Raw genomic sequence first — 17,094 nt, 5'->3', positions numbered from 1 at the left:
TGAATATCCAGAATATTCATCCAGCTCAGAAATATTTATCTACTCACTTACATGCTCTTGTGGCAGTGTCTCTGAATTCCTTAGAGTCATTAAGGGATTTTGTCCTCAAGTCATTCCCATTAGGGGAATATTCAATTTAGAAATTTGCCTCCTGCTTAAAGTTCGCATGTGAAATTCATGGTTCAGATCCCTCCTCACCATGATTCAGGTCAGTGCCCTACCCGCTCAAGAGACAGACATTTAACAATTAAACAGTCTGCTAGGCTCTGCCTATGCCACGGAGCCTGGAGCACTCTCCAGCCCTGGGATCCACGTGCCCTGGCTGCTTTCCTTCCAGGCAGGGGTGGTCTCTCCCCATGGGGAGGCACGCTGCTGGTCCCCCATGTGGACAGTGGGGGTCTTTGGCCACAAAGCCAGCCCTAGGGCAGCTGAATGCTGCTGGAGAGCTGGGAACGAGCCCCCAGAATTACCTCACAGTGCCTGAATATCTTTTGTAAGGTCCTGTCCATCGCTTCAGGGTAAGAGCTAGGAGCAACCTGAAAGGCAGGAGGAAGGAAGGACTTTTCTTGGCCTGGTCAGAAATGACAGAGCTCTTCACAGTGACAGTAGGAAACAAGTTATTTCTCCATTCTCAGACTTTTGGTATTAAGAATTAGCTATTCACTTTCCAGAAAACAGGGAATTAGTCTTTCCAGACTATGTGTTTAGCAGAGAAGAAATGAATCTTCATGAGCTTCAGACATATTCCCTCTTCTTCTCTTAGCCCCTCACCCCCCACCTCATATCTCTTCAATGCAGTTTTTCAAATAGTTTAATAATATTCACAGGGACATTAGATTAATTGGATTTTAATTCCAAATGACTGTGAAAGCAGAGAAGTGAGTCACCAGTCCATGCTAATGAGAAGATCTATTAAGGACCTTTCTCTGATAGACACATAGAGTAGGGTTATAAATATTTCATATTCAATTAATTGAATTTTGCCCCCTGTTATATGATGCTGCCCTGGAATGTTAATCAACTGGGACCAAAGAGAGAGAGTGAGGAAGAAAGAGAAGAAAAAAAATCTAAAAGAGAGGCTTGAAACAACATCAGAGCCATTCCCATCCCCAAATCCTCCCAGTTCACACAGTGCCTGTACATCAGAGCAGAGGCTTTCATACAGACTGCATCTGGTTCCATACAGTGGATAAATTAATGTTAATTAATCAGACAGTCATTTTATGAAGAACTGTGCGCAAAAGGTTATTTGAGCCCTGCTGCAAATAGATTTATAGGTATAATTGCCATGTTGAATGACCCTCTGTACACAGGCTCATTAAACTGGCCATCAGTCAAGACGTCTAATTGAAGCAGGCCAATAGCACGCCACTGGGACCATGTGGCTGTCTGCAAACAAAACCCCTCCACAAAAGGCAGCTGGGAAAGCCTCAGATAATGCCACTTGCTCTCCTGCAGGCAGTTCCCAGCACCATCCTCCGTGCCCACCTAACCCCCAGTCAGGAAGGGGAGAGGGGAGCAGGGCACTCCCTTTCCCATCCTGGCTTCACATCATCGTGAAAAAAACGTGAGGGGAGAAGCTCCCTGCTCACTGTCCCTTGTCACAACCTCTCTGCACTTCCAGTTCCCACCTCCCCTGTTATTTCTGCTGTCTGCCTCCTAAAGGCATCTGCCTTTCTGCTCCCCATTGTCCTCACTGAGGATTGTACCTCATTCCACATACCCAAGTGGCTTGGCACTGCACAGCAAGTATGAGGGTGGGCTACTTGCTGCATCTAAATTAACTCACAGGGGTCACTTTCTGAAGAAAGAGCAGGCAGAGGTAGAGTCTTGGAGGAGTGGGATTGACCCAAACCTTGGGAGGGCAGGGGGGAAGCATCGAGGTGACTCAGTGGTGACTCGAGGTGACCACGGTACAGAGGTGCACGTGGCGGGAGCAGAAAGACACAGGTGCTCCAGATTCGTAGTGGATGCATCTCCTCGCCTTGTGTCCACTTCCTTGTGCCAGTGGGCACTCAGCCCCAAGAAGAGAGCTTAGTGTTTCTGTGACTCAGTCTATAAAAAATCATCTCTAAGCAAAAACTGCGCCACCTGCTGTGCATTGGGAGGTGTCATTTAAGAGTAACAATGAAAAAAGAATGCTTCAGAGACAGAGAAAGGTAAACAAATTAGTACACTTAAAAAGTATTCATGTTATTCAGCAGATCTTTTGAGTTTGCCTTGAATTGTCTATCTTGCTGATCAAATATAAACCATCCGTCTTTCTGAAACAAAAACAAAAAAATGAAAGCAAACAAACAAAGCACGCTAGTACTGAAGCCACCAAGGCAGGAATAAATAGGCACCATTATGAACAAAGAGAAATCCACGTGTCAAAGCAGTGACAACGTCACCAAGTTAAAACATTCCTGAAGAAGAGGGGCACCAGCTTCCACCACTGGACAGGGCAAGGGATGCTCAGCATGTCGGGGTGCTGGTTGTGTTTCCTTCCACCCTGTCCCACAGTTGCTGGCTTAGCCTTAGTGTGCCCCAAGCTCTTTTCCCAATACTGCAGGGCACGGTGGTCTCGTGCTGCATCCAACAACGATCCAAAAATGCTCCCAGACCTGCTGCCACCATTCATGCCAGGCCCTCACAGGCAAGCTGCAGCACTCCTAATCCAGATGTGCAGGGAACCACGCTACAGCAGAAAAGCCTCCAGGCAAGCCTTGGGTCTCACTTTCAGAACTGCTCTGTGAATGGATAGTAAATGAGGTCTTGAGGGCAGCCTCGGGGCACTTCTCAGAACTGTTTTTCCCCCACCCTGTGGTTCCCTTCCACAGGCAATAATTAAGTCAGGTGAAAGAGAGTAACCCAAGTTTTTAAGCATCTTTGCTCCCAATAAGGCAGCATTTCCTCCTGTAGCATTTTTTTTTTCCTTCTAACTAAGTCTTTTCTTTCTGGGTCCAAATCAGAGCCCATTCGTTGTGGCACAGCTGAAAAGCAGCATCTCCCCGCAGCTAGCCTGGCTGTACTGCTGCAAAACCACCCAGCCGGCGCGCTTGAACCTGCACTGAAAGCCTGCTCACCCACAGAGGGCACTAGCTGTAAACGTAACCGAGCAGATGCATTTCCACTTCGTGTCACACCAGCACTCCGTCGGCAGGCTGCAGCTTCCACCCAGGAGCAAATCCAGATGCTTCATGCACATCATTACTGTCGTCTCTATGAAGAAAGGGAGCAGCAGGCTGGCGATGTGCTGAAGACGAGAGCTAGATCTAGTTTGCTAAGCCTGCTTTTGCATATACAGAGAGGTAAGTGCAGGTTCACAGATCCTACCAATATCCCCACCAATGGGGTAAAAATCCATGGCCTTCTTACCCACCTACCTCATTTCAAGCAATGCAAAAATCCCAACTATGTGCTACGTATACATGCAGGGCAGCCAGAAAGTGAGGAAAAATATCTGCCTACCCTGTATCCCACGTTTGTACTGCCTCCTTTGCTTGGCATGCTCCAAGGGGACATGCAGGAATGTACTCAGGGAGGGGGGCAGCTTACACGACAGTAACGGAAAGTGCTTTGTGCTCCCAGCCCACCAAGGAAGTTGCTGAGTTTTTGCTTCTTTAAATACCGGCCCCAGAGCTAAGCTGAAAAGCTCTATTCTTCATTTAGGCCTCTCACCCAAGTGGACTTCAATTTCTAGTTCAGTTTTAATGCTGTCAAATATGTTGAAAAATAACAGCTGGAATTCGTCTTCAGTCCAAAGAATGTGGAGGTTGTCTAATTTTTATATTCCTGCATCTAAAATAGAAACTTTGTTAAAAGAAATGTAATGCAATCTGCATTTTTCATTTCTGTCTGATGGTGCCGTATTTCTCTCTTATAAAACATCAGGATTGGTTTTGTCTCTCTATGATCTCAGCTCCCCAGGTTTTTGCATCAGTCAGAGCATGATTAGAAACTAACATCATATTGGTAATCATAATCCTGTCTTTCAGTTGCTGAAACACACCTTCAAAGTATTCACGGTTTTCCAAGTAAAGACCAGTAATGCCAGGCCAGTACATGGGATCCCAACAACACACATCCATAACCTGAATTTCTACTTTGGCTCTTAGAGTAAGTTACTGTTAGTAAACGAGGAGTCTCCTCTAACTAGTAGTGTCCATTTACAGTCTTTCTATAAGGCAGAAGCTTCTCCCTCTGAGAGATAACAAGGACAGGGAAATTCAGCACAGTGGATTTATAAAGATAGTTCTAAATAGCCTAATAGTTCCTGATAGCTTTTTTTTTTTTTTTTTTTTTTTTACAGTAATTTAAATCGGTGTTACTTTTGCAAGACTGGCTTGTCTATGAAAGCTGCCTAGTCTACAAAAACAAAGTACAGCAACGATTTTAGATCATTTCTTTCAGCTTTAAGATTAGCCCGACTAGCAAGTTTCCTTGAGATGTAATGTTCCAAAAAAAAAAAAAAAATTTAATTCATTTAGCATATCACATAAAACCCACACTAACAGTTCTCCTTGAAGCCCAGGGCTTCTGTTTTCAGGCAGTTGCAGACTGAGAACACAACCTTATGGGAGAATAAGGGTTTGCTCCCTAACCCTGCCTTCATCACACTGTAGAAGCTGAAACCTGCAGCAGAAGTAGGTGGCATTAGAGTCAGCAACTTCACCTCTCATGAAACCCTGCAGAAGATGCCCCACTGGCAATGCCTGGCCTTCCCTAGGCACTCAGCTCAGGAGAGGTTGCAGGCCATGGCATGAGCACTGTACATACAGATCACAGGGCACAGAGCACCAGATACAAACCAGCAACCCCTTAAAGTGCATTTATTTTCCGATGCAGGTGCTAAAAAGATGACCTGATGGAAACGTTTGCCTTCTGCAGACTTGCTGAAGGCTGGAGTATATGAATATGCCAGTATCCGAGGGAGTTTTGCCAATGCTTTTAATCTCCTTTCTCACCCAAGGAGCAGCCAAGGTTTGATCTAGCCCAGTGGGAAGGGAACAGCTCCATTGGGCAACACAGCTCTCACAGCCACTCTCCGAATTAATTGTTAGGTGCCTAAGATGCAACTCAGGTACATCAAGGAAGAAAAAAACACACAGGGATAAACCGGAGACAGGCCAAGTTAGGGACAGGTCCTTCTTTCACAGACACATATGGGTGTTTTCTTGTCTTTCTTTCAACAGGAGCATGGTCTAGAGCACATCTATCCCGTAAAATCTAGCAGACCTAAACAGCTCCTTTTCTATGAGGCGCAGATTCATTCACCCATTTTCACATTTGACTTTCATTAATAATGCCAGGCAGTGACGCAGAGCGGTTTGTTTATTCAGAACAATCTTTTAATCCCATCTTGCCTTCAAAATAAATTACCAAATAAACTCTTCCATGAGCAATACTCTAAATCATGAGGTGGTCACAGGACAAAGTCTTCCCACCACAGAAAATAAAATCAAACATTTTTTAAACTTGTTTTGGTTTTGCTGATTTTTTTCCTCCCAAAACATTAGGATTCTGCAAAATTTTATCTGACATGAAAATCAGAGTGCAGTAAACAGCAGATTCTTTGATCAATCACACATCAGTTATAGAATCAAAAAATACCAGTACCTTAACAAAAGAATTGCTGCTACAAAATCCTGAGAAAAACATTCCTGGAGAAGGGTGAGAGTTTTTTGTTTTTAATTATTTAGTTTTGTTGATGTGTCCCATCTGTCTGTTTTCCTGGGGTGAGTGGATTAAAACAAATAAACAATTTATTTTTTTTTTTTTAACGACAGTACTTTGCAGCAAGTTATCTCAAAATACTACAAGTCCTTAGAAATTAAAACTCCCAACATCCCTGTAAGCTAGGGACTTTACAAGCAGAAAAACTTGCATTGAAAGACTAAATCACCAGTCAAGATTGCACAAGGACTCAGTTGTGACTCTTGTGTTCATAGCCCATCACAATCTTTATTTTGTACAGAATTATTTATTATGGCTATCATAATTACTGTTCAGGTTTCATTTTAGTGTTATCCTGCTGGAAAGTTATCCCTTCACAAGATAGGATGCTTTGGAGTACCAAAAAGTCTGATGCATTACAAACCTTTTTCAGATTTAACTCATAACTGTAACCTGTAACACTCTAAACCTCCTCAGTTATTTTCATACTGGGATGGAAGTGCTGCATCACTCTAAAACTGCAAAGGCTGACGCAGCAATGAGCACTGTGTCATTACAGAAGCACAGCTCTACAGACCACAGGGTGTATGTCCCTTTTTTTTACTACTTTTTCTTCCCCCCTTTTGTTTTGCTTTTACTTGGCTTTAGCTTTTGGCCAAGGCAGTTGACAGTGTTCCCAGACACCTATTCCCAAGGGACTTGTCTTGCCCTCATACCAGCAGATGCGACTCCGAGGAATGTGAAATACCTTTGCTGCCAAGCTCAGGCTGCAGTCCCTGCTCTGGGGTTTGCTGGGGAAAACCCTGTGCACAAAGCAGGCAGAAGGCAGCACCAGCATGTTGAGCAACCTCTTTTCTATGGTTTTCTACTCATACCATCTCTCTCCTCAACCAAGATATAAAAAAACCCTCCTGCCAGCCACCCACAGCACCAGACTATCAGGCAGCTGATCTAGCTCTTTGCTTGCTGCTTCCTGTCCCTTTAATCACCAGATTCTTTGATTAATAATTGTATATTTCTGTAAAAGGGCAAAAATGCCTCTCCATGTGAAAAAGTTTAAATATATAAAAACACTTCATAAAAATATTTATTAAAAAAATCAAAATGCCCCATGAGCCTGTAAACATAGCCTGTAAATCTCTGTTAACCGTAGTCATTTGAAATGCAGTCTTTCAGGCTCTTAACTGCCCTATCCAATAAGATTTTAAGATAACCGATAGAAATGCCACTTGTCTTGTACTTCTACTCCCATTGCTCCCTTTTTTCTTCTTTGTTTCCAATATGACTGTTTCCCAGCGTCGGCAATTTTGGAGATATCATTTGTCTTTGCTTTTAGCAGAGTTCTGTATGGCCTCATTTTGAGGCTTTCTTACGGACCGGGCTTGAGGTCTGATTGGTAACACGAGCAACACCAGGATGCTTAGAATGTGCATGTGAAAATACATGGACCTAGAAAAAAGCAGAAAGAGAATATTACATTTTTATTGGTAATAAGATGAACTGTACAGCCTTAATAAGCCCATGCAGAATCTAGTGCTAAGGGATGAATGCAGAAAGTATGAACATGACCTAGTAAGGACCAAAATAAACCCTTGATTCTCACGCAGCCTATGCGTCAATGAAAATGTTGCCATGGATGTTAATGAGGCAAGGAATCAATCAGCAAACACTAGAATCCAAAGTCTGACAGCTTGGATAAACTCACATAATTTAACTCTAGACTTAATTCAGTTCATCTCTCTTTTAACATTAGAGTATACAAGGCTGCATTCTGAAGAAAAATTCTTCAAACTTAGGACGTAAAATTGTATCAGTTAAAAACAAAAAGCAACAATAAGCAACTGAATGGGAAAGAAAGAAATCATTTCAAATGCTGAAATCTGAAATAAACCAAAAGTTCACCTCTTATCTGAGGAAGGTTAGATAATGGCAACTACAGAAGAATCTTGTTTTTGAAGGCTACTACTCAGGGACACTTTAATTTGATATCATATTAGATATCAAATATTTTTATTTCAAATAATTTGGTATACACAGGATTGAACAGAAACCAAAAATACTTAACCTAGCCACATGAGGCAACTTGTTGAGGACCCGGTTTGGATACAGTAAGGTCCAACTATTAACTACAGAAATGCACTTTTGTATGGTCTCATTTATACTTTTTACCGTAGCTCTTAATTTCTTTGCAAGGTGCTTGGTGCTCTGAAAGTGTTCCCTGGTCCAGAAGCCTACAATTTCCTTGCTTAACATTATCTACATTTAGGTGTTAAGTTCAAATTCACTAGGGCAAAAAAAATACTAAGGTGATGATCCAGCTTTGGGCAAGGGTGGAAAATCATTTTCTCTGCTCAAAATCTGGGTAAAAGTAACAGTTCTCCCTTCTTAGACACTGGCATAGTAATACCAAGTTCTTTACACATATTTGTTTCTTTTGTTTTAAAGTTAGCAATGTAATCTTACATTTATATATACACATGGAAACATGGAACTGTCTCTTGTAGCACAAAGGGAACAAATTTACACACATGGCAAATTTATAAATGAGTTTAGTATTTTAGTCTTTTCTCTCCCTTTTGGTTCTGATTGCTCTTTACTACTTTTGCCTTGAAAGAAGAAAAATAGATATTAATGTAGTAACTGGGAAAGCATTTTACTAGAACTGGGAAAGATTTGGAGTCATTTCTATATGGTAAGTTTTCTGTGTTGAAGTCCAATGTTTTAAGAAAAAGGAAAGAAAAGGTCAAAATTAAAAACCTTTCAAACAGACTTACTGACAGCAGCTGTCTTGACTATCAGATTAATGTTTTTATTTTAGAGGAATGAATCATCTTTTTTCTTGACCAAAACCCGTTATTCTGACAGTTCACTGTAGAATCAAAGAAAAGTAAAGCCATATAGAGTAGTCTCCCTTTTTAAATTATTTCTGAATTTCTCTATTTCAAGTTATGTTTACTAGAGTATATTCAATATACTCTGCAAACCCAGTGCTTATTTGCACTTATTTTTGAGGGACCTATGGAAATATTCACACACAAAAAGAAAAACATAATGATTTCAAGAGGTAATAATCTGTCAGGTACCCTCTTATCTCCTGCTGATCAGTCACCTCTCCTGCTCCGTGCAGTCAGCAGCTGGAAACCTGTTCTTGTCTCACTGAGTCCTTCCTACTGTCAACTCACATTGTTCTTAACCTCTCCAGCCTTCACCACTGCTAAAGGCTGAGACTTGACTGCTTTGAAAAAGGAAGCTGAGTATGTGAAAAGTCAGATTAAATAACAACGCAAAAAGACTGAGAAGTAAGAGAGAAGGGCTCCTACTTGGCACTACTAGCTAATTAAGTTACAGGAGTACAGAAATCGCTCCTTACGTTATCAAATATCCTGTTTGAATTCCTTTCAGATCTGATGAAATGCCAATTGCCTTTCAGCATGCCTTGCATTATTTAACAAAGCCACACTGGTCTGAGGTGCCATAACCAGGAGAGAACTTACTTGTAAAACTTAACTGTGGGCTCAACAGCCAGCATTACAAAGGGTGCAACTGTATAGCAAACTGCTAGTTGAGTGACAACCCAGGTAGCAACGTCATAGGCTATCTTGAGAGGCACCGATGAGAGGAAGTAATGTCTGCAATTGCTTCTTATCTGCATGTCAAGGAAAAGTAAACAGAAAATTACATAAATTCACTTCTTAGGCAAAGTCACGCAAGCATACTGCAGCATATGTATTGCACTTATTATCAGCGTTATCACCAAAAAGTTTACATACCCTTTTGAAAGCACTGAGAGTCGGAAGGCAGGCAGAAGTGCATTAACTGTCATATCTAAGATCCCACAGTTAATCAGTGGTAAACAGAGAAGTGGCCCAATTTCCTCTGCCATAATCAGCAGAGCAGACTCTCATGCAGGAATCTTGGACAATAACCTCGAGGAGGGAAGTTGTTATGATCTGATCTTCCTCCCTCCCATTTTTATTTTTTGATTTTTTTTATTTATTACTGCTTTTCAACTGTGAAACAAAGTTACTTTATATGAACAAGTATGTGTTTATAGCTGGTCAGTTCTCTACAGATTTAGGTTTAACTTCACATCTGTGAAATGGATCCTCACAAAAGGAGGTAAAGCACGTGTTAAAACAGCATGCTCAGCAACTTGCTGTGGCCATAGGGGCTAACACTGACCATTAGCTTAATTCACCTTTCAGATAGACCTGGTTATTAATCCATATTCAAATGCTGAAAGAGAACAGAGGGGCTTCCCAGCCCTGACCAACTAGCTGGTTCAGCCTGAAGGATAAATTGCACAAGTGATAAATGCAGCCTCAGTGTGACATGAAAGCTGTTTTGCCTTTGGTGGCTCTACCCAAGACCAGTTCCATAAACACAGAGCCCAGTTCACCCCATCAACTGCATCCACATGACAGCATTCCAGCTAGGGCTAATGCTCAGCCCATAACAGTTACTGTGAAAAAGTGGACCCAGAGCTAATTACAAGTCAGCATCCATGCAACATGAACTAGCAGAAGTCTGGTCTCTAGCTTAACCTTGAACACCATGCTAATTTGACTGCACAGACACAGCCAGTAGTACTCCCAAACTCCTACCTAACGATACACTCACAAGCAATGTTTTCTCTGACAGCCAGGGGCAGTATTGCAGCACGCAGAGAATTAGTGCTGGCTTTAACTGTTGGGGGTTCTTTCTAATTAGCATTAATGCAGAACAAAATTTCAGTGAACATCAACCCCGCAAAGGCATGAAAGAGAGCTCGCAGCAGGGACAAGCTGCTTGACTGTGCCAGGGTGGTCCCTGCAGCTGATAGCTCGATAACGTCTAGAAAGGGCCTTGGAAGAGAACAATGAAAGGTACATACTGCTCTGGCTGCGAGTGTGATAAGGATTCCAGTGAGAAATGTAAAATAATATCCAGGATAGATACCATGCCACAGGGCCGACAGGATAAATGTTAAGGCTGTAGGGTACCAAGGAGCTCTGTCATAGCAAACACTGTGAAGAGGAAAACAAAACAAGAAGCTGAATACAGCAGAACAATTGAAACTGCAAATCCTTCTCAGCTGTTAACATCTTATTCTGTTTTCTTACAGGTCTCATCTTGCCTCGGTTACAGTCTGGGGTGTAAGGTGCTCTCCCTTTGATAACATGGAAGGTTAGATGGAAAGAGTTAGCAAGCTTTTATGCACTGAGTATCCAAAGAGTGCCTGCACAAATATTCCCACTGCTCTCAGCAGTCAAATAAATAGAATGGCAAAGAGCAGGGAAGACTTCCCATTCAAGTTTAGACTTCTAATCTGGAATTGCACACTACTCTTCAAAACCCTGATGGTAAATCAAGAGCAAGTAGAAGGACCAACAGACACCACCACACCCCTTAGTGGTGAACAGAAGTATTTTTAGGCACTGTTATCTGAGAGATGCTGGGATCAACAGGGAGTGCCTTTAGCTATTGCAAAGCAGGGGATTCCTGCTAAGTTTTGCAGCCCAAAATCTTACTCCAAAGACGGAAATGAATGATACCAGTTCAAGAATACATTATCAGGTCTATTTGGATATCTGAGTTTTAGCAGAGATGCTGTGTTCCAAAGACAATAGTTGAGAAAATGTATTTCTTACCAGGAACATCAATTGAATTATGAAAAATAGGGGATAATAAGATAACATTTAACAACAAAAATAGTCACAATAACCATGATATATTTGTGCCTACACTTCAGACACTGCATTAACTGACTGTACACTGAGCTTTAATCATGCCAAAAAGTGTAACAAGTAACAGGACACAGTTCCATTTAAAAAAACTGAACTTAAGCTAATATTTACATAAGCCTTATCAGACAGATTAAAATCGGATCATCTCAATGCTATAACAACTCTCTTCTCCATATCCTAAACAAGGACTCAGTAGAAAGCTTCTTGTGATAACACCAAACTGGACTACACCAAAGCTCTTAAGATTCGGACTTCTCCCCAGTTCTAAATGAAATGGATCCTAGCGACACAACAAGGCTTGCCTCCGGTCATAATATGCATGGGAAACATAATACAGCACCATGAAACATTACAGCAAACACAATGGAGGCAGACACCAGCCTAAAAAATGCCATCAAAATGCTGTTACTTTTCCTTTTGGAAGATTTGAATGGTTCATTTCTGGCTTTTCTGCTCGTATATAAAATGTGGACATTTTAACATTTGCAACAACAAAACTTCATAGCATCAAAACCCACTGTGTTCCACCAACCTTTAGAGAGAACAAAAGACTATACATTGATAAGACTCACCATCAGCATTTTTTCAGGCCATCTAAAGTTTTTGGGTCTCACAAGCAAATTGCTGTTTCATCCCACTTACCGTTTTAGCCAGGCAGCTGTCTGAATGTTCCAGTTTTCAATGTACATTTTAAAACTTGTTGCAGTCTAAGAAAGAAGTTCACATGAAACGTTAGCACTGAAACCTGTAAAATAACACTTGCATTTTAAGTTAGAGAAGCTGAATGAATACAAGGGAGATATTTATTCTAGTAGCTAACTATTGTGAAGATTGTGCCACAGTCCATCATTACACTAATATATTTTGGGAGGGACATTAACTAGGTTGATTGCTCACTGCCAGCACTCGGCACTTGCTTTGTTTTGTAAAATTAAACACAATGTTTGGTTATTTTTCAAATTACGGAAAATCTGAAGAGCTTTCTTGTTTTAAACGTTTGGCCTTCCCACAGTTCATAAACAGCTTCATTTCTGGAAGAGAAATCTTGCCACCCATTACACAGTCTGGGATTCCCTAGAGTGCTATTAAAACAAAGCGTTATAAAAACTAAAAGATATGCGTTATTATTTGGAGAAGGAAGGAGGAAAATTGCAAAAACATGGACAAAAATAAATTCAGGACTAAATTTAGAAGCTAACTTTCAGCTCACTATCCAGCTTGAGAAACTGGAGTGGACTCCAGGGCCCTGGGGAAACTACCTGTACCTCCTCACAGAATCAGTTCCCTCAGCTTGAGGAGACTGCTCAATCCTGTCAAGCATCAATTCCCCTAATCCTGGCCAACTCCACCTCTGGCAGTTCCCTGTTCCCGCTCCCCCTTGCTCCTTGCTTGCTGACAGAAACTTCCCAGGGTGTTTTCATCAAGCAGGAATAAATAACTGGTCTCCACTGATTCAATGAAACCACATTATTTTGTGCTATCAGCTGAAGGCATGGGCACACCAACCAGAAAGAATAAAGAGAACAGTTTCCAAGGGGAATATTCAGATACTTTTGCCTTTTCACAGAGAACACTGATGATTGGCACTGCATCCTCTGTTTAAAAAGTTAAAAACGATTAGCAATTCCCAATGCAGCACTGCCACATTTTAATAGCATTACTGCACGATTGCACCAAGAGAAGCCAAGAAAAATATAATTTCTCTTCCAACTAATATTGTCACTCTCTTTTGGCCTTCTTTAAGTTCCCATTACTCTACCAAGAGAGAAACTGGTCACTGGCTGTCAGAATATGCACACCGACAAGGTTTTCTTCAAGCCCTCCCCCACACATTTAGCCACCCATGTCCTTTTAATGTCCTCAGAACTCCTGACACATGCTTGTCTTCATCCAACCCCTACAGTCCAGGTTAGACTGTAGGCACACTTAGCACTCCACTTCCCAACCCTTAGCAGTTTTACACATGAAAGTGGCTATCCTGCTCAAAATGCACTGCACAATCACACTTCTCCCTTAAGTCCCAGAATTGTTGGTGCATACAGGAACAGTTCAAGGCTTACATGAAGCTCTGTAGTCTCTCTTCTTATTGCACACATGACCAAATCAATGGAGGCCTGGTGTTTTGGTTTGTTTTGTTTTTTGTTTTTTTTTCCCTGCTGACTCAGATGCTCTTTCAGATAAGACTGGGCAATTTGGAAAGCCACAGTACATCATCCCTCCTGGCAGGACTTCTGAGGCCAGTATGACCCTTCTGCTTTATGCTCCTGGAAACAATTTCTCCACCCTGATCTCTGTTGCTCATCTGAAGGAAAAAATTCTGTAGAGCCCACAGTTCAGCAGGTAGAGGACAGCAAAGGCTCCTGTTTCCTTTGTTTGCCTTTACTGAAGAGCACTGCCTACACTTTACTATCCTCATTCATACAGGAATTGCCCTAGCCCATCTAGGCAGGAATTGTTTCCTGCCCTGAAACTGAATTAGGTATTTATTCAAGATCTCTGAGTGGAACCTTGCATGCTATTGCTATCGAGGAGTAAAAGCATTTTTGGGATGTGTATTATGTACTACTCAAGGAGAGATGTATAATGAGGATTAAGATAAAAAACAGAGAAAGGATGTTGAGAAAGTGAGAACATATATACTTTCAGCTTTCGCATCTTTCAACATTTTTCAACTAATAATTACAGGGGCCCTTTCATTTTTGAGAAGAGCTATTGAAGCACACTTGCTTCATCACAGGTCATTCAGCAATAAAGCAGTTAACTTGTTATTTTCATCTGCTTTTCCTTTTAAAAGGATAACTACCGAATTACTGGGGAAAGTTCCTCTTATTTCTAAAGGAAATAAGCCTTTAGAAAGCAGTTTTAGACATGTAAACATTTTTACATCCCCCTTGCACTCAGAGAATATTCTTCAGAGCAAACAAATAACCATACTGGCCATCTCTTGCTTCAGAAAAAAAACAAACAAAAAAAAACACTAACATAGTTTACAAAAGACTAATGGATGTTAAAAGCATGCTGCAGTCACAAGAAATATGTGTGACAAAGGTTTGAGAAATCATGTGGTTTGCTGAACAGAGCTCCAGATCAGCCACCCCGTAAGATCTACATGGCCCTGCCAATCCTGTTCAGGTTACTCGGTTTGTACCTGTTACCTCTTGCACCCCAGCTTGTTTCCACTTACAAGAGGCCCTCCAGCTATACACAGAGACCCAAACTCTTTCACGTGTTTGTGCAATGCCTATCGATGTGATGGCCTCTTTCACTACCAGCACATATTTCAGCTGGGTTACGAAAGGGGAACGCTGCAAGAAGCAGATAGATGCAATACACTGCAGATGGTGAAGAATCATAGCTGCGAGCAATTTATTGACCCGCTGAACTCAGCCACAATCTACAGTAATTGACTGCTCATTTATTAAACATCTGATTAATCATTTATTAGCCTTCTATAAACTATTTACAAATGCAACCTGAATACAGAGCATGACAAAGGCTGTGTGACAGACGCTATTTATCTGCCCAATAGATAAAACACAAAACCTCTCAAATTAAAGAGAAGCAGCCTGGTGGCATGGACTTACTTTCCTTCTAGCAGTCTCCCCGTTATCACGGCAATTTCTCTGTGCCTGTTATGCTAATGTAGCCACTCTTTTAACTCACCTCAATGTTCCAGATATTCAAATTGGACAACAGGTCCCAGCGGAAAGCACCTCTCTCATCAACTCCACTGAATCCATAACCAGCTGCATTGTTGACTGCATCTGCTGCAATATCAAAGCAAAATGGGTCAAATCAAACTGATGGAGGAGCCGTCGTCTCTTACAAGTCTGTATGTCACTGAACACACATTCAAGCCATCTGTATAGTAATTAGCAACTTCTCTTTCAAAAAGAAGCTTCCTCTTAGTAAAGGGGCATTGCTATATGGCAACACAGGAGAATCACTTCCTGAAAAGGAAAGATGAGCTACTCCTTTAACAGAAGAAATAATAAAATAAAATAAAAATAATAATGAATAGAAATCATTTTTCCTATTATTCTCGCCATACCTATATTACACTGGAGATAGATGTAAAAGAGTTGTCATATTTATTAATACGTAATTAGTATTTTCCTCAAAAGGATATCAGGATGTCCCAGCACTTCCCAGAATTCAGAAAAGCTGTAATGTCTCCACAACACGATCACCATTTTGACTAAGGGTTACATCATGATTGTTTTAATTGGGACTTTTATTCATACTTTGGTAGATAAAGCCTTTGTCTTAAACCCATTGTTCAGTGCCTCACTAAAGTACCCAACCATCTCTACAAATCAAATATTGAGCAACTGCAGTTACAGACTTAACTACTACATGTGCAAATAAAAGCCTGGGTAACAGTAGGCATTTCACATGCTGTGCTCCCACTTGCTGTTGCAATGAAGCACAGCACAACTCCACAGGCTGAATGAATTTCTTGCTCTTCCTCAGGGTACTTGGGCAACTATTTCCCCTCTCAGCCTTGGCTGGGAGCCATCTGGTCATCAGGTCTTAAATAATGCTTTTAATGTGCCCCTGCCAGAAATTCTCTCCCTGTATACCAAGAAAACAGGAAGGGTTCATTATCTCTAGATGCAGACGCCACTGAGGAGATGGGAAGAAAAAGGAAAGCCAAAATACAGGTAGGTAGGTAAAGCTTATCCTTCTAGATTGATTACAAAATACAAGCCTGGAATAAGCCAAGCTCTAAAAAGGTCAGAATTTATTTCCAGAGACTGGAAACTGATTTTGCTTTGTAAGTGCTACAAATTTAGGCACAACTGCATGGAGAAACCCCAAAGCAGAACATCACAGAGAGAACCTAATTAACAGCAATAGCAATAAATAAATAAATTAATAAGCAGCCTTCTGTAATCTGAAACTTCCCATTTACTTTCCACTTTACTAAATGAGCTAGATTTTACTGATGGAAAGAATGGTCTCCCATTTTTCAGATCACGCCATGTATTTTTTATTTGAAAAAAGAAACCTGTCTAAAATTTACTGTATGGCCTGACAGTGTCTTGCTATGAGAGCAGCAGCAAGCTGCAAGACCCACAGGACTATGCCTGGAAAGAGACTGTCACACCAGAGCAGAGGACTCCTAGGTTTGCTCCTCCTTGCTCAAAGGGTAGCAGGGACTGCTTAGTGTTTCTCTGGTAAATGCAAGAAATGAGAAATCCAGGGGCACAGCAACACTGCAGACCTGTTGGCCTCTTGCTTCACACACGGACATCTACAGAACAGCATGATTTGGGCATAAAAGCATCTCAACTTTCCTGCCCTCAAATTAATTGCAAAACCCCAACCTCCACAAAGTCCACCAGAGGTTCCCCTGTTGACTTGAACAGCTCTTATTGCTTTTGCTCTGCACAAACCCTTGGATGCAGGTGCTCAATTCCAAATTGCTTTCAACAGTAGCTCTGAGTCAAGTTTGCAGCTATGCTCCCATGACTATTGCTACTGCAAGGAGAAGCTGAATTTTCTGTCTTTCCACGGATCTGGAGGAATTCAGCAGCACGGCTCTCGCACAATGGCATGACTGTCCTCTTCTGAGAGCAGGAAGTGCTTATCAGCAGTTTCAGCAGGCACTTTTACAGTGCCTTGTGCCATGCCACAGGGAGCTAAACAGTAAAAGGATAAAACATCTGCTGTTTTGTTGCCTGGATTTGTAACATGAGGAACAGAG

General features: G+C 41.5%; 1 protein-coding gene across 1 annotated transcript in view; it reads right to left on the bottom strand.

Moving 5' to 3' along the window:
• Nucleotides 1–5,341: 5,341 nt before the first annotated feature.
• The window catches only part of MBOAT1 (membrane bound glycerophospholipid O-acyltransferase 1), a 56,685-nt gene continuing 44,932 nt past the window's right edge, over nt 5,342–17,094 (bottom strand). The window contains exons 9-13 of the mRNA XM_082752453.1: nt 15,048–15,151; nt 12,027–12,091; nt 10,532–10,664; nt 9,153–9,304; nt 5,342–7,107 (exon numbers count right to left, since the gene is read on the bottom strand). Of these exons, the coding sequence (XP_082608579.1) occupies nt 6,975–7,107; nt 9,153–9,304; nt 10,532–10,664; nt 12,027–12,091; nt 15,048–15,151 (587 nt within the window). The 3' untranslated portion in view covers nt 5,342–6,974. The remainder of the gene's footprint in view (nt 7,108–9,152; nt 9,305–10,531; nt 10,665–12,026; nt 12,092–15,047; nt 15,152–17,094) is intronic.

This window comes from Aythya marila (assembly GCF_965140915.1).
Source record: "Aythya marila genome assembly, chromosome: 2".
NCBI lineage: Eukaryota > Metazoa > Chordata > Aves > Anseriformes > Anatidae > Aythya > Aythya marila.
The sequence above is the reverse complement of the archived record's forward strand: the minus strand, read 5'-3'. Positions and strand labels throughout refer to the sequence as shown.